General features: G+C 30.6%; 5 protein-coding genes across 8 annotated transcripts; 2 read left to right on the top strand and 3 right to left on the bottom strand.

The window, feature by feature from the left end:
• Positions 1 to 479: 479 nt before the first annotated feature.
• On the bottom strand, positions 480 to 5,637 carry LOC119599554 (yemanuclein). 2 transcript variants are annotated; one of them, XM_037949354.1, is made up of 9 exons: positions 5,320 to 5,637; positions 4,633 to 5,132; positions 3,782 to 3,988; positions 2,970 to 3,714; positions 2,761 to 2,905; positions 2,456 to 2,695; positions 2,322 to 2,393; positions 1,110 to 2,259; positions 480 to 837 (listed from the first exon to the last, which is right to left on the bottom strand). In XM_037949354.1, exons 2-9 carry the CDS (start codon positions 4,894 to 4,896, stop codon positions 745 to 747), a joined length of 2,916 nt encoding a protein of 971 aa, XP_037805282.1. In that variant the 5' UTR covers positions 4,897 to 5,132; positions 5,320 to 5,637; the 3' UTR covers positions 480 to 744. The 2 variants fall into 2 exon arrangements, with proteins under 2 accessions (XP_037805282.1, XP_037805280.1); XM_037949352.1 differs by having other exon boundaries at positions 4,633 to 5,637.
• Positions 5,638 to 6,306: 669 nt separating this feature from the next.
• Positions 6,307 to 10,549, top strand: LOC119599571 (cysteine protease ATG4C). Of its 2 annotated transcripts, XM_037949381.1 has the most exons (7): positions 6,307 to 6,600; positions 6,895 to 7,810; positions 8,087 to 8,282; positions 8,354 to 8,430; positions 8,493 to 8,759; positions 8,851 to 9,047; positions 9,104 to 10,549. In XM_037949381.1, the coding sequence occupies exons 1-7, from the start codon at positions 6,598 to 6,600 to the stop codon at positions 9,410 to 9,412; spliced, it is 1,965 nt and encodes a 654-aa protein (XP_037805309.1). In that variant the 5' UTR covers positions 6,307 to 6,597; the 3' UTR covers positions 9,413 to 10,549. The 2 variants fall into 2 exon arrangements, with proteins under 2 accessions (XP_037805309.1, XP_037805308.1); XM_037949380.1 differs by lacking the exon at positions 6,307 to 6,600 and having other exon boundaries at positions 6,684 to 7,810; positions 9,104 to 10,443.
• A 542-nt stretch (positions 10,550 to 11,091) lies between these two features.
• On the bottom strand, positions 11,092 to 14,293 carry LOC119599579 (protein O-mannosyl-transferase TMTC4). The gene is made up of 3 exons (XM_037949390.1): positions 12,605 to 14,293; positions 12,434 to 12,551; positions 11,092 to 12,155 (listed from the first exon to the last, which is right to left on the bottom strand). Exons 1-3 carry the CDS (start codon positions 13,934 to 13,936, stop codon positions 11,476 to 11,478), a joined length of 2,130 nt encoding a protein of 709 aa, XP_037805318.1. The 5' UTR covers positions 13,937 to 14,293; the 3' UTR covers positions 11,092 to 11,475.
• Positions 14,294 to 14,763: 470 nt separating this feature from the next.
• Positions 14,764 to 16,959, top strand: LOC119599570 (trafficking protein particle complex subunit 6b). Of its 2 annotated transcripts, XM_037949379.1 has the most exons (4): positions 14,764 to 14,927; positions 14,991 to 15,254; positions 15,321 to 15,431; positions 16,936 to 16,959. In XM_037949379.1, exons 1-4 carry the CDS (start codon positions 14,859 to 14,861, stop codon positions 16,942 to 16,944), a joined length of 453 nt encoding a protein of 150 aa, XP_037805307.1. In that variant the 5' UTR covers positions 14,764 to 14,858; the 3' UTR covers positions 16,945 to 16,959. The 2 variants fall into 2 exon arrangements, with proteins under 2 accessions (XP_037805307.1, XP_037805306.1); XM_037949378.1 differs by lacking the exon at positions 16,936 to 16,959 and having other exon boundaries at positions 15,321 to 15,466.
• LOC119599569 lies at positions 15,756 to 16,824 on the bottom strand. Its single transcript, XM_037949376.1, has 2 exons — positions 16,337 to 16,824; positions 15,756 to 16,277 (listed from the first exon to the last, which is right to left on the bottom strand). The coding sequence occupies exons 1-2, from the start codon at positions 16,593 to 16,595 to the stop codon at positions 15,874 to 15,876; spliced, it is 663 nt and encodes a 220-aa protein (XP_037805304.1). The 5' UTR covers positions 16,596 to 16,824; the 3' UTR covers positions 15,756 to 15,873.
• Positions 16,960 to 17,000: the final 41 nt, after the last annotated feature.

Below are 17,000 nucleotides of genomic sequence, written 5' to 3'. Positions count from 1 at the left end.
AATTCTATAACAAAAAATATATAAATTATAAGGAAAACATACTACTTTACATTGATTTCTATGGAAAAGCCTAATAAGTATCAATAAAAATCATGCAACAAGTACAAGGACATTTTCATATTCAAACAATTACGATAATTATTTCTGTACGTGCTGAAGATGGGGAAGATGATTGTACGGCTGTGACGATGACACTGATGTTGCTGGTGATTTAGAACGGCGATCGTATCTTGAAGGTGGTGAAGGTGAATTGGAAATTAAGAATGGATTGGGTGTTAAGAATCCTGCATTAGTTGAGGGTGACGTCGACATATTGAGTGGCGAAGATGAGGGAGAGTGGTGAGATGATGATACTGGTGGTAGAAAAGATTTCATATTTACACCAATGGGAGATGTGGATGAAGAAGGGGGTGGTGGTGGTGTTAAAAATAAGGGCAGTGTTGATAAATTATTAAAACTTAAATTATCATTATTGGTTGATAACAATGTTGTTGGTGTTGTTATTGTTGTTGCTGTTGAAAATTGTGGTATACCCGTTGCATTAGCCACGATCGTTGGCAGTGACATAGTTGACTTGTTGGTTCCGGTGGTAGTTGTTGTTGAGGTATTACCACACATTGAGGATAATACTAAGGCCGCTGCTACAGTTTGTTCATGATTATAAAATGTGTTTGTTGCCATCGAAGTTGAAGGTATAGCTGTTAAAAAACCACTTGCTGCGAGATTTAACAATGGTGTCGTGGGTCATTGATGCGCTCCAGAACCCTGTGACTTGTGGGTCGAAGAGGAGGTCTGCTGTTGAGCAGTCGATGTTGAAACTGGTTTAATTTGTAATTCCTGAAAAATATTCATATGAATTTTTGAATTTGAATTTTCAATAAAGTTACTATAAGAAGAGATGATTTTTTGGCGTAAAAAAATATATTTCAAGATTTATCAAAGATAATGATGATTCATTTCATTCATATTGATATATTTTTTACTAAATTCCCCATTCTTCACTTATCATCGAACCTTTACTTAACATTAAAATTTCTTAATAAGATTAGTAATTATATTCCCATTTTGCAAGCAAAAGTTAAACAATTTTATAGTTAAATTCAACTTACATCTCCCAATTCCATAAGAGTATTAACCATTTTATTTACATCCATTCCCGGTAGATTTGTAAAACCAGCATTGTTTCCCTTTTTGCGATTATTACTGCTGCTGTTGTTGTTATTGTGATGATGTGAATGGTGGGAACTAGTTGGTGAAGTTTTTTCCGTATTAATATAATTGGAATTTGGCGTTACACTGCGATTATTAGATTTCAGTTTTTTATTTTGCTGTTTGGCTGGATAAACACCAACAATTTCAATTTCTGAATCACCACTACTTTCACGTCGTGGCACCGTGTTCGCTGATGTACTATTATTTGTGTTTAATGGTGATGATGCAGCTGCCGCCTGTAGTTGTTTCGATGTTTGTATTATATCACCGACACTTTTATAGTTATCGAGATCAATGACATGTGTATTAGTGGAATGTTTTGAAGGCTGCGATACAGCCGCTGTAGTGGAACTAAATATTGATGAAGCCGTTGAAGTTGTCGCTGAACCCTCGGTTGGTGACATTATATGATTAATGCTGTGATCAGTTCTTTTGTTGGGCGATACTAGGTCAACTGATATGGTGGGAGGGATATTTCTATTGTTATTACTATTATTGATTGATTTTGTTTGGTCGCCATTCAGTTTCGCCGCTTTAGGTTTTGTTGGCTTATTGCGATTAGCATCTGTATTTTTACGCTTCAAAGTTGATGATGTACTGCTGCTGGCTACAGAATCCGTATCCGAGTTGGCATTAGAACGTGAAGCTAATTCATCAAATTGCTTCAAATAAGAAACTGGTTGTGCTGTAGTGGTTGTCGTTGATGTTGCATTGGGAAGACCGGGGTTCGTAGATGATGCAGCTAGTGAAGAAACAGTTGTAATTTGTATTGATGTCAATGGATTATTTGCCACATTGGGATTGGGTGAAGATTGTCCTGAGGTAGTGGCTGATGCAACCTTCTTCTTCTCTTTAGCTTTTTTAGCTGCTGTTTTACGTTTTTCGATTTCTTTTTGCAGCTCTTCATAGCGCATCCAGCCTTTAGGCCAAATCTCTACAACTTTATCTCGCATATAGTTCGTAATGAATTCTTCGAGAGTTTCTTTGCGTGTACCCAAGACTGGATATGTAGTCCAACGTACTTGATAGACATCGTACAAAAGATTTCTAATGTATATGTAAAATGAATTACAAAAAAATAGACATTTATTAAAATGAAAAAATATTACCTTAAATTTGTATTCCAGGGGAATTTTTTCTTTGGCATTTTGGGAGGTTGTTCTGTATTTGAGTTGGATGCACTAGAAATACATAAAATGACATTTGTATTTTTGTTTATAACATAGTAATTAGAAAAACTTACAGTAATTCCGAATATCTTCTGAGCTCCGCTTCATAACTGGCTATAACTGCTGGCATTGTTTCTGTTATAGCCTTATGTAGCTTATTAAATGAACGTTTGCTTTTTAGTTTTTCTTCTTTAATGCGCAATTGTTTGGCTTTCCTTAGAAAATAGTATCTCGGTAGGGAGAGATGAAATTCTAAATGAGCAAAAACCATATTACGTTGAGCCTTGTCCATACACAAAAGTGAGTCATCAATTCTAAATGAAAAATTATTAAGCATAAGGGAATAGAGCTTCTTGCAAAAGAATTTTTAAAAAAGTACTTGAGAAAGTTTTCAGATAATTTATCATCAAATTGAAACTTTTTGCCAATTAAGTTTTGAGATTTGGCGCCATCTCTAAATTCAGTTATACTAGTTAATACATCCGCCTCCATTTCGGGTAGGTTAGTATCACTTGTTCGTAATTCTGTAATTTACGTAATGTTATGTAAGCATACTCTAATTTTTTTTTAAATTAAAATAGAACCTACTTTCATTGCCTTGATCTTCTGCTCCAGATGTCTGCTTTTTATCCTTTGATGTTTGAGTTTCGCTTTGATTTGAATCGCTGTTATCATCTGATTCATCTTCTTCGTCATCGTTATCTTCGGAATCATCACTAGAAGAATCATCGTCATCCTCGTCCTCGGCCGATGACTTACCCTTGCCTTCGCCATTTGATTGTGATTTTAAGAAATTATCCCTTTGAGCCTTAAGCATATCTTTTACGGTGGTTGTTTTTTCCACTTTCTTGCTATTCCGTTCAACATCAGAGGCCCTCTCTTCGGCTGATATTTTAGGAGAACTTGAGGCCGAACATGATAGACCACTGATCAGATTCTTTTCCTTGTTTTTCTTAGCCGCTCCTCCAGGCTCAGGGGCAGTAGCTTTCTTTTTGGCAGGATTACATTTCGTTACAGATGATGATGAAGATTTTGATTTTTTATCATTCGTGCTAACAGATGATTTCGATTTACTAGTTTCCACCGATGTTTCATCATCATCATCGTCCTCTTCCGAATCATCGTCATCATCTTCCTCATCATCTCCCGAAGATGAGGAATCTTCCGAAGATGAAGAAATCACACGTTTTTTTGGACGATTGGGCATTTTGATAATTTCATCAGTTTTAGTAGTGTACGACTCGGTGTGTAACTTTTTAAATTCCAAAGCTCCGCAGTTGATATAAAAACCCCCCTCAATAGTTTCAACTTCATCGGGTATTAATTCATCATACTAAAATAAAGATTTTTATATTGTTTTTTTTTAATTGTTACATAGTTTTTCGAAAATTTGTTATTACCGCTTCTGTGTTGTCAATGAATGAATCCGATTCATCATAACCCATTCCAATGTCGACATCATCTCTCTTATTTTTACCACGTCCACTGCTATACGCATTGCCGTATTTCTTTTCAAGTTCTTTAGCAATACGTGCTACATCATCATCGTTATCTTCAAAAGGATCGGAGAATCCATTTGATTTCTGCTTTAACTTTTTAAGTTTTTTCTACGGATTTAATTATTTTATCTTGCATTAGTTAAATAGTGTTCATAGTTATTATAAAAATAAGCTTTTTATTAAAACTAAAGAAATCACGAATTTTTGTGAATAGACAGATTAAAAAAATATATAAAACAAGTAAGAATGGCAGGCTTGCGCGGTCACACCGTTCCTATACTTGTAAATGGAAAGTCATTTCAGAAATTGATTGTGGTCAATTAAAGAACTTCAGAATTTAGAATTACAATACGATATCATGCTTAAAAATGTCTGAATCTTCAATTAAAAAACAAAGGTGTATTCGCTCTGATGTACCTCAAAGCATACTTTATTAGTTCAATTGCGAAAGGTGACTTTTTACCGCGACTTTGATCATTTATGGAACGAATCCTTAGAATTAAGAAAAATATAGGAAATAAAGTTTATCTATATGAATACCAAATATTCCAATTATAATGTTATAATTTTATACCTAAAACCATCTACAGTGTTTTTGATTTGAAGATCCGCCATAAGTGTAAATGAAATCTGATTTTGTTAAAAGAAGCACGTGCTCATCAAAGTTGCAATAAACTTTTCAACAAACTATTCATGTAAATAATGAAATCGGAAAATATGAAGATAACTAAAAAAGATAATTCACCACTTACCTTTTCCAAATGTAATAATTTTGCATAATTAAACTCTGGATATTTGTTTGAGTCTGTTTGAAAGAGCTCCACATTTAAACGTATCGTTTTTGTTGAACCTTTCGTTGCAGTAGATGCAGAAGCATTTCCTGTTGTCGCAGACTTTTCTGCTTGAGCCAAAAAATCTGCACCGAAACGTAAAGCGTTAGACGAACCAGCCGTCATTAAGGAGGAGCTAACAGTACTACTTATAGTAGTTAGAGTTACACGTTTTGCCTCAGTCATATTATTTGCTCTATTTTAGTTTTTTGTAATGTTTACACGTAGGTTGATTTTTTAGTGGACCACTACTGCTAATCAAAACATAAACATTGTTTACTTTCCGCCTTCCTCTCGTAAAAACAAACAACGGTTTTTTTAATTTCTTGTTTTTTTTTTTTTGCTTTGCTTTTTTAATTACACGTTTTCTCTTTTTGATTTTGATTCGTGAGGTCAGAGCACCCTCTCGTTTTACAAATTCCCTTTTAACACAATTTTTTAACAAAAAAAGATTTTCTTTTTACAAAATAAAACAAATTTTTCTTTCAATAAACAATTATTTAATTTAAAATTTACTTGCAAGTTCTTGTATTTTTAATTAGATCACTACTTTATTTATTATATTTCCATTTTATTAACTCATGTTCTTGTAGAAAAATGCAACTTTACCTATTTATTTCTTCAAGTTTTTTTCAAAGCCACCATTGAAGAAAGCGAAAACGACGTGTGTACTTTTCCAGCAAATTTTTTCTTGAAAATTTTTCTTTTTAATAATTTTAACTTTTATCTTAATTTGTTTGCAATTATTTAATTACATTTTACTCAGTTGTTAGTTTTAATTGTTTATAAGTTTTTAAAAGTTATTAATTTTAGGTTTTAGGCACAATTATTGTAAACTTTTTAACAAAATTTCCAAATTTCTGCGATAAAAAAATGCAATTTATTCTTCGAGCGCCGCTCATTTTTTTGCAACGTTGTCAGAGACCTGCGCCGGTTCGGCTTAGAGCCGACTAAATCTAACCGCCGAAAAATGTCAAAGTCGCCGCCGCGGAAAATTTCTAGCTTTAGACGGCTTGAAGTCTTTCGCCATATTTTGTATAATTTGCTGAACACTTTCACTAATTTTTAATTTTATTAATTTTTTACAAACTCAAAACCAAGCCCTTTGGGCCATCTTAAAATTTGTTAAATATGTGGTGTGTATAAACCTGAAATTTGGTCGGCGTAAAACTTTGTTCAAAGTTCGAAGTAATATTTTTAAAAATTGCGCGAAAAAATCTAGCAGCAGAATTTCGACGCTGCCGACGCTTCAACAAAAATTGTTTGACGTTGCAGCAGATGGGAATAGTTGCAAAAAATGGTAGTTGATGAATTTAATTAAAATTTAATAATTTTTAATTAAGATTATTATTTTTTTTAGAAAACAATCACAAGGTATTTTTATGTTACTTTGAAAAAATATGTTATTCTAATCATTTTTGCATTTTCGGTATGAATATAAAATTTTTATTTCATTACGGACATGAACCTCAATTATTCGATTAACCGAATAATTGTTTTTCATTTTGTTTACAACTATTTTTGTTTTTATTTTGATTCATTTTCTCAAAAAAAAAACTTTATGCAAAATTGAGTAATCAAACAAACGTCAAGAACAAAAAGAATAAAGAAAAAAATTTACGTTTAGAACTACTATATGTGCAATAAATAATATTTTTTGCATTCATTATTATTCTTTTGTTGAATAATTAAGAAAAATCTAATAAATATATACAAAATAAATAACTATTGAACGCGAAATTGGGAATAAAAACAAAACCAATTATTAATATCTATATAAACAAAACACACTAAATGTAATCATTATAAATAATAGCAAGATAAGAAAAATTGAAAATTATTCACATATTAAATAGAAGAAAAGAAAGAAAAATCTTATCAACATAAATGGTAAGTACCAAAGTGTTATAAATCTAAAACTGAGGGAACGAACGAAATGCCCGCTTGCTATCAAATAGATATTTTACTTGAGGTTTCCCAAAAACAGTCATACAGCGACCGTGATTAAGTGATAAACAATTTAGTCATTCGCACTGAAAATAATTTAAATTTTTTATTACCGATCGATCGATAGTGGAAGTAGCAGTTGGCAGGCGACAATACACTCGCGTATTTGTTGTAATGAGTTCAATAACAATGTATCCGTGTTTAAAAAAATTTCCTTATTGTAATTCGCATTCACAGATGAACTATGATGGTTTATTGTCGCAGTTAACGGAAGAGAAATTGAACTTGTTTCAAGGCGGCCCAACTGTGGGCACAACAACTGCAGCTAATATCATACCAGTAGAGGAGGGTGCCATCGAAGAGGAACAGGCCGCTACTATACAATGTGTTAGAAGGCCTCCAGCGGGAGCAAATGCCAGTAAATCAGAAGTCTCAACACCCCAGAGGAAAATATCGACTTCTTCGCGCTTTATCAATGCTTTCCAACAGCTTTATACCACGTCCAGTGGCTCCTGTGTCAATAATGCCACAGAGAGTGATGATAACGATGGCAACACTGCTTCTTCTACTTCGACCTCAACACCAGCTGCTGGTAGAACACCCACCAAAGGTATGGAGTCGAAATTGCTTACCATGTGGCACAACGTTAAGTATGGCTGGAGTGGAAAATTGAAATCAAACTTCTCCAAAGAACAACCTGTCTGGTTGTTGGGCAGATGCTATCACCGTAAGGCTACACCATCTTCTTCCATGGAAACTTCAGCCGAATTGAGTAATAATCCGGGACAAGACAATAGTATCATATCGAGTGCCTATGATACAATACAGCAAGTCAACTCAGAAAACATAATGACTCCGAATAGTAATACGGTACCATTGTATCCTGTCTTAAATCCTCAACAGGTAGAGGAGATAGTTGTGCCACAGGAATTAGCTATGGATGCTACAGAGAATCAGGTTGGGGATAACCCTTGGGAGGAGGGTATTGAGGGATTTAAGCGTGATTTCTACAGTCGTATTTGGATGACATATCGTCGAGAGTTTCCGCTAATGAATGGTTCAAATTACACTTCAGACTGTGGCTGGGGCTGTATGTTGCGCAGTGGTCAGATGTTATTGGCTCAAGCATTAATTTGCCACTTTTTAGGACGCAGTAAGTAAATTTTTGATAAATTTTATATCCAATTAACTCTGAGTAACTAACAAGAATATCGTTCAAAATATCCAAAATATCAATATTTTGAAATTTAATTCAAGATCAAAAAATCCCTTTTATTATAATGGTAGACATATAAATGTTGATATGATAGGAAAATTCCGCATAACACAGATTATTAAGTATATTGTTGCACTAATTTTTAAGTTCATATTTCCGCCGCAAATTACTTTACATTATATTATAAATAATAATTGTTATATTTCTTAAAAGGTTGGCGCTATGATTCAGAATCACAATTGCATTCGACCTATGAGGATAATATGCATAAAAAGATTATTAAATGGTTTGGAGATAGTTCCTCCAAAAGTTCACCCTTCTCTATACACACATTAGTTGGTTTGGGGGAAAAAATGGGTAAAAAACCGGGTGATTGGTATGGACCAGCTTCGGTGTCATATTTATTAAGGTATATTTTGATTAAACTAAAGGCCATACTTAAATTAGACTATAACTTTCTCTTTTAAAAAATAAATACAGACAATCCTTAAAAAATGCTGCTCAAGAAAATGCTGATTTTGATAATCTGGTTATTTATGTGGCCAAGGATTGTACAAGTAAGTTTATAATTTCTTTATATATTTTCAATGAAATATTTCTTACAGTTTGTTATCTTCAGTTTATATTGGAGACATTGAATCGGAATGTTGCATACCCGAGCCTACACCCAAACCTCATGTACCTTGGCGTAAACCTGAAACTCCTAAATCATTAGAAGCTAAACAAAATTGGAAATCATTGATTGTATTGATACCATTACGCTTGGGTACCGAGAAATTAAATCCAGTATATGCTCATTGTTTGAAATTGTTGCTCAGCACTGAATATTGTATTGGCATAATAGGTGGTCGACCAAAACACTCTTTATATTTTGTAGGATTTCAGGGTAGGTAAAATATGAATACTTAATTTGAATGTAAAGGTGATTATAGGTCAGTTGAAAATTAATTCGATATTATTATTGTTTTTTGTTGCAGAGGATAAATTAATACATTTGGATCCTCATTATTGTCAGGAAATGGTGGACGTTAATCAAGAGAATTTCCCCTTACACTCATTCCACTGCAAGTCACCCAGAAAACTTAAAACGAATAAAATGGATCCAAGTTGCTGTATTGGTTTCTACTGTCAGACTAAAACAGATTTTGATAATTTTGTCGAATCCGTGCAAATGGTAAGTGTATATAAATTGCTTAAGTTATCAATTTTTAAAATGTTATTTTATTTAAGTATCTTCATCCCATGCGTTGCGCATCTGGCAGTCTAGAGAAACAGCCTTCTGTCATCACCCAACATCAACAACAAATGCCTTCAAGTTTGACCAATAGTTTTACGGAAACTTCATCACAATTTGCCGAAATGAATTATCCCTTATTTTCTTTCTCTAGAGGACGTTGTTTGCAACATGAAAGTCAAAATGAAATGAGCGATTCTCTATATAAACCTTTACAAAAACAACTACAACAAATCAACAATGATTCTTTGACACCAGCAAGCAATGATGATGATAGTGAAACAGAGGAATTTGTTTTACTTTAAAGAATTATTATTATAATTTTCTTATATTTGTTAGCAAGCTTTTACTTTGTGCCTGCTTATCACAAAACAAAAAATACTACATATATAATATATCTCTATCAGCACTATTCTACGTAAAAGAGCTTCACTTGAAATCACAAAGACGTCAGGCTATGCTCTCCAAATATATATTAAGGAAAATTTTCTAGACCCTATTATGGAATAACGTTTCCCGTGTTCTTTGGTAATCAAAAAAGTAAAGTCAACTTTTGGAATAGTTCAAAAATATCTCATGCCATTATATTATATATACTATATACATTACAAAAAAAGAAAACAAAACTTTTTTTGTGTTACATGCGTATCTCAAAATTTTAAGACTTATTTATTAATTTTTTTTTTTATATCTAATGCAGAACTTTGCTTCAGTGAATCCTTTTTTAAACAATGCAATGTCAAATGTTTATTTGTATTATTATTTTTATTCATATATTTTTGACGCATTGTGTTTATCTAACTAACGTCTTTTATACATTTTATTTTTCACATTTAACTTTATTCTTATCGGAAATACGTACATACATACATACTATACTACAAATTATATATCTATGAAAAGTGTTTATTTTAATTTATTTGTAGTTTTAAGTTTACTCTACTATAGTAGCATAGTGTATAGAAAAGAATGATTTATTTATATTGTTTGTCAATGTCATTCATTTGGTAACTATCTATTTAAATTAGTCTTTTATTTATTTGTTAAGGTGCAAATATTAAAATCAATAAAAAGAAAAACTAACCAACATACAAAAATATAATGGAAAAAGAAACAAACAAAACACATTCAAAATATTTATATAAGTTATCATTTTTAAATTACTCGTACCTTATTATCTAATTTATAATTGACAAACAAATTCTTTTTATTTATAAAATTATTGATGAATGCCTTGTCTATTTTGTTTTTAATTTTCATAATTATATTTTAAGCCTTTATTTTGCCGTTACATTTGTGCCACATTCACTATTTTTATTTTCTTTGTTTTTTATGTGGGTACAGATATTTTATTTGTATTGTATTTAAGAATCAATCATTTATTTAACATTAAACCATTTCCATTTAATTATATTTGAAATAAATATTAAATAATTGTGAAGATAATAGATTTTGTTTGATTTTATTGGAAAAAGCTAATTAAATTTTATGAAAAACACAGTTTCTCAAAATACTTTAAAAATTATATATTCAATAACTACTTATAATTGATTTGAACATTTTTTGAAATCAGTTTTTCTTTCTGTGAATAATTGTCTTTCAATTGTTAACAAATATATAGGAATATACCATAAGGTGTAAGACCAATATATTTATGTGTTGCAAAATATTAGCGCTGATAATAATATATAATAAAATAATTAAAATAAAACGGTTATGAGAATAAAAATTGATTTATAATAATTATGTTACAATATATTACTTTAATCAATTAAAAATACATGCAAAATTTAAATTCATGAAATAAATTAGAAATTTTTTAAAATATATTTCAAACTTCCTGCGCTAATCGAATATGGAAATAAATATCTAGTATATATGTATATATATATATATATATATATATATATATATATATATATATATATATATATATATATATATATATATATATATATATATATATACGAATTTAAAATATTTATACAATAAATTTAACTAAACTACGTGGATGACGAGGTGCTAAATGCAAAATATTTTTACGGTGTTTTTCTGTTAAGACGTGACTACAATCAGATCATATTTTTTCCATAAAAATAATAAAATATACAAATATATGAATGAGTAAATATAATCAATAAATGGTAAATATTTAGACATTAAATGATCGTTTATAAACTTGTTAGAACATTAAGTTATGCGACATATGTTTCATATAAGACAAATAATGGTCAATATCAATATGGAATATAAACGCAAACAAATAATAATGACATCTTGATAAAAAAGTTCCCTTAAATTATGAATAGTAGGCATTTACTTAGATGGGTGAGTTTATTATATGAAAACATACATTATTTATATTTACTTAACTTATACTAGCAGTCTGTTTATTATCTATTTTCTCATTTGCTAATCTCTTTATTAGTTTACCTAAATTATCTCTAGCTGTTAACGCCTTTTGTGGATTTGCATCTAACGCCTTTCTATACGCAGCAATAGCTTCATTTAATCTATTCCAACGATGATAGAGTACAGCTAAATTAGTATGATACATATAATTTAATGGTTCCTTGGCTATAATACGTTTATATAATTGCTCAGCCTCTATATAACGTCCCAGTTTACCAAAAACGTTAGCGCGCAAAAATAAAATTGAACTTTCATCGGGCAGATGTATAAGAGCCTGTTCGGACAGACGTAAAGCATCTTCAAACATACTTTTTGCATCCAACATTGTTAACATATTAGTCCAGGCTTTTTGAAAACTTGGATTTAAGGAAATAGCTCTTTGCCAATGATTTAAGGCTTCGGTGTATAAGTTTTGTTCTAAATATAAATTACCCATATTATAGTAGCAGTTTGGATAATTTTTGCGATATTTTAAGGCCTTCTTATAGCTGTTAAGTGATTCTTTAAATTGTTTACTTGCCGCTTGTACTATTCCCAAGTTCATCCAAGCTGCAGGCAAATCTGGTGTAACTTCCAGAGATTTTTGTAGATATATTTCAGCTTTTTTTAAATCACCAGTCTCACGATAGAGATTACCTAAATTTAGGAAAATTTTAGGTATTTTATTTGTTATTCCTTTTATTATTTGGGTTTAAATTAAAAAAAAAAAACTTAGGAAGCAATAGAAGAAATTACAAAAGAGAATAATCATTCAAATTAAATCTTCCCTATAAGGAATGAATGAATTAAGCTTCCGAATTATTTTACAGGGTATTATTTAAAAAGTGCTAAATTCAAAGATTTTAAGCCGAATTTAAAATTAAGATTAATTACTAAGTCTGAACCTAAATAATATAAATATTTTAATTAATTACCTAAATTCATAAGAGCAGAATCGTAATCGGGATATAGTTCAATAGCTTTGTGGTAATGTGCAAAAGCTTGGGCATTATTCTTCATATCGGCTGATAGGCGAGCAATGTTGTAATGAACCTATAATATTTCTCTATATTATTTAATGCAGATAAACAAACAAATTAAAATACCTTGGCATTATTAGGACACACATCCAATGCTGAGGTGAATAATTTTTCTTCCGTTAACCATTCTGTAGAACGTTGACGACTGCGTAAAATAAATATTAACACTAGAACAATGAAACCAAACGACAATGTTTTGCGAAATTTAAATTTTTCCTGCAGACACATAAAACCACACGATACCAAGTAACAGTAACCAATAGAGGGGACATATAAAACGCGTTCAGCAATAACAAAGCCCACCTTAATGATGCCCGTGGCGGGCAAAAATGGAATGATGATGAGTAGTAAACCAAAAGCAGGCACAAAATTATACTGATATTTATAGAGACATGCGGAAAAACACACATATAGAAAAAGTATAGGTATTACACGAAAATCTGTTAGATTCTCAACAAGTTTTAAACAATCAAAGGCCCAATCGAAACACAAATGGTATGGGTTTAAAAGAATTTGTAGATTGTACACATAAAGATAATTTTGTGATAGTAAACGTGTTAAAAAATGATCGGCATGAGCCACGGGATTATCAGCTTTACGAAATGTAGGACTTTTAAAATCTGCTATCCAGAGTCGTAACGCGATTATACAAATTGTTGTTAAGGCATAGAACATGTTGGTTGTTGTTAATATTTTTCTTAATTGCTGTTTCCAGTTTAAAGTATAGATGCGTTGTAAAGTATAATCCAAAAGTACACAGGACAATGGTATTGTTATGGCAGATTCTTTAAATAAAACTCCTAGAAATGTAAGAACTACTACGAGTCCTGGTAACCAAGAGGCTTTCCTATTATGCATTGTCACACAAATTAGTAATGTAGTTAGATATATTAAACAAAACATCAAATCAGCCCTAGATACTATACCCGACACTGCTTCAGTATGGACCGGATGCACGGCAAATAAAATGGCTGTCAATAAAGCCGCGGTATAAGAAAATGTAGAAAATCGTATTTTTCTCATCACTAATAAAACTAAAATTGTATTGATGGTGTGTATTAGTAGATTTATAAGTTTCATATAAAATGGATCAAGTTTCCATTTTACCCACTCCATGTGAAACATCAACGAAGTTAGAGGTCGGTAAGATTTATGTGATTCATCATCGGTAATACTTGAACCCCAAAAGTCACTAGTAAAAATCGCTGTAAAATTAGTGGGCAATTGATTGATGGCTTTATTTCGTTTAATGGCAACTGTGTCGTCAAACACGAAGGTGCCACGTAAGGCATGACCATAGCTCAAATAACACAAGGTACATAAAAGTAAAATTGAAGCAATTGTGGAGTTTAATAATTTATTGTAGTTAATATTAATATTCCCAAGAAATTTCTTCATATTTATGTTTTTTATATACTGCACTTAAAATTTTATTTAAAGTAAATATCACAGCCAATTCGCAAATTCAGAAATTAATATTTTTTGTTAACAATATTTTCGTTATAAAAGTTTATGTGTAGAATTTTTATAAAATATATTTATATTTAGATGTTTTTTTATTAAAAGGAAACTGGAACAAAAAGTATTTGCCGGCTTATTTTTTTGCAATTGTATACAAATAATTTGCAAAACAAACTAATGTAAACTCCGTCAAGTCTGTACTCTAATACCCTATATGGTTACAAAGTAATTTTAGTTAAACATATGTACATACATACATACATACATACATAAGTAAATGCATTTGAAATAAATCACCTATTAAAGGCTACAAATTAATAAAAATCATATATAATACAATTTGTACATAGACAGAAGGATGGATGTTATTTAATTGTCAGAAATTATTCCAAACCGATTGATGTGTTACAAAAATGATGACACACTCATTATATCTTCGCAATTATAGTGCTATACACTTCGAGTGTATGGTAAAAATGTAAACATTGAAAAAGTGTTGCCTGATTATATATACATACATATATTATGTATTTCCGGAAAATTAAGATCGAGCTTAAAAATGGAATTTGTTGTGTCGAAAGAAAAATTTGCATTACTTGAAATGAAAGTATAATCGCAAATTAAAATATGAAATTTTATTGAAATCTTAATGGAATCCAATATTATTTAAAAAAATATTAAAATGAAAAAAAGAAAAAAAAAACAGGAGATTTAATTTATATCAAGAAACCCTAAAAGTGCTGCCAAGTTATATATAACTCATCACAGCTGATCAAAGCAAATTTGTTTGTTTACTTGCAGGAAACCAAAATAATTTCTCGGTAAAAATTGAAAATTATTGTTTTATCTACAAATAAAAATGTCTGAAGATATAGTATTTGATTTTTTACATGCTGAAATTGTAAACTATTGTTTAGAAGACAATAAGGTAAAAATTACAAACATTTTTAACCGCAAAGCTTTTTATCACTGCCCCCATTTTTGTTTTTAGGAAAACGATTTTTCTACATTGGAATACATAGGATTTACAGCAGGTTTCCGTTTAATAGAGCGCTTAACTCGTGATGTGCCACGATTTAAAGATGAATTGGAAACTATAAAATTTATTTGCACTGATTTTTGGACTATAATTTACAAAAAACAAGTGGATAATTTAAGGACAAATAATCAGGGAATGTATGTAGTGCAAGATAAAGCATTTCGTTTTTTGACCCGTATATCACCGGGTACCAAACAATTGGAACATGCTCCCAAGGTATGTAAATTATAATCCATAAAATTTTTTATTAACATAAAAATGTTTGTTTTGTACTTCTTTTAGTTTGTGGCCTTTACTTGTGGTTTGGTTAGAGGAGCTTTAAGTAATCTTGGTATTAATAGCACTGTTACAGCCGAAGTGCAATCAATTCCAGCTTGTAAATTTCATATAGAAGTTAGTAGAGCTTAATAAACATAAAAAAATAGTTAGAAAAGAGTTTAATTTATTGAAAAAAGAAGTATGAATTGCGACCAGAATTTTTTGGCTGATTATTTCCATTCAAATCATACCTCGAAAATTTTTATCTTAGTTCTGCGCCTTTGCATTCCATTGAATTAATTCTCAAGATATTGATTCTTGCAGTTAACAAAACTTCTAAATTTTTATTATTGACCCATATTGAAATACAAAAGCCATTCAGGGATATTTTCATTAAAGGATACTATATACGACCTTATTCCGAAATTGCTATTTTAAATATAACACACTATTTCAAAATTGTATAGATGTTTGTTTTTTATTTCTTATAACTTGTGTTTTCTGCTAGATTTCAAAGATAATTTCATTGCTAACTTTGAACTTAACACACAATGAAAGCAACAAAACAAAGTTTCGGTTAGTTATCATCACTTTTTATGTTCTTTTCATATAAAACTAAAATATTATTATTTTCTATAGGTACAGTTTGTTTTAAAGTCCATTTTGCTGCTAAATCTTCAGGAAGATTTGGTTCTAATGGTAAAGGATCAGTATAAATTTCTGTTTTCTCTAAAGGCCCCACTATTATTATATAATTGCCTTCATAAAATGTTAAATATTCTAAAAATGCTGAACGATTATTAAAATAACAAAACATTAAAGCAAAATTCCAACTATTTAAAACACAACACTTTTGTAAAAAACTAGCAGGTGTACAATCCTTTTTCATATCTTCCATATAATTCAGAGGTATAAATGATTTAATAGCATAATTACTAAGCCACCACTGGCGATCCACTTCCAAGCCATAAACTTGTAAGTCTTGAAAAAAAAAGAAAAATAATAAAGCTTTATAGCAGCATATAACATTAAACACTTACTAAGAACCTCTTTTAGCAACCATTCAAATAAACCATTACCGCAGCCTATACTTAAAATATTCGTTATATTGTATTCTCTTAATAGTTTATTGATTTGCCATAAATTCTTTTCCGTTGGCCATAACCATAATAATTTCCTTTTTGTTTCCACTTCCAATGTTTCTCCGTATTTTAATAATTTACGCCAGTTTTTTGTAGTTTCCTGCGTTAAATAATATACTTCTGCCAAAGCATCTTCCTCGTTTGGTGGCGTTAACATTATTGAGAATAAAAACTAATTACATTCTGTATACAAAAGCATAAGTATTGGTATATGGTATTCCCATGACGTCAGGTTCGTTGCACATACTTATTTTTTTCGTTGCTCTTGATCACGGCCAATGTCTTTAAACGCAGGCAAATTTACTTATGAAATAGGATAGTGGCAAATAGCCAAAATTATTTTAATGATTTGAAAGGTATGCAAATTATAGACATATCGTCAGCTGAAAATCAATGTAAATTCACTTAAAAAAATTTACAACTCTCTTTGCATTTGCAAAGGTAGCATATATGCATGTACATATGTTTGATGCAATGATTCTTTTCTTATTTTTTAGATTCATTAAAGCTTTTTGCATTTTTGGTACCGATATACATACTATTTAATTATAGAGCAGTTTGA

Source organism: Lucilia sericata, unplaced genomic scaffold, assembly GCF_015586225.1.
Source record: "Lucilia sericata isolate MDLA Ls3-8-SP2 unplaced genomic scaffold, ASM1558622v1 Contig000082F_arrow, whole genome shotgun sequence".
In the NCBI taxonomy this organism is placed as follows: Eukaryota; Metazoa; Arthropoda; class Insecta; order Diptera; family Calliphoridae; genus Lucilia; species Lucilia sericata.
This window is presented reverse-complemented; position numbering and strand designations above follow the sequence as displayed.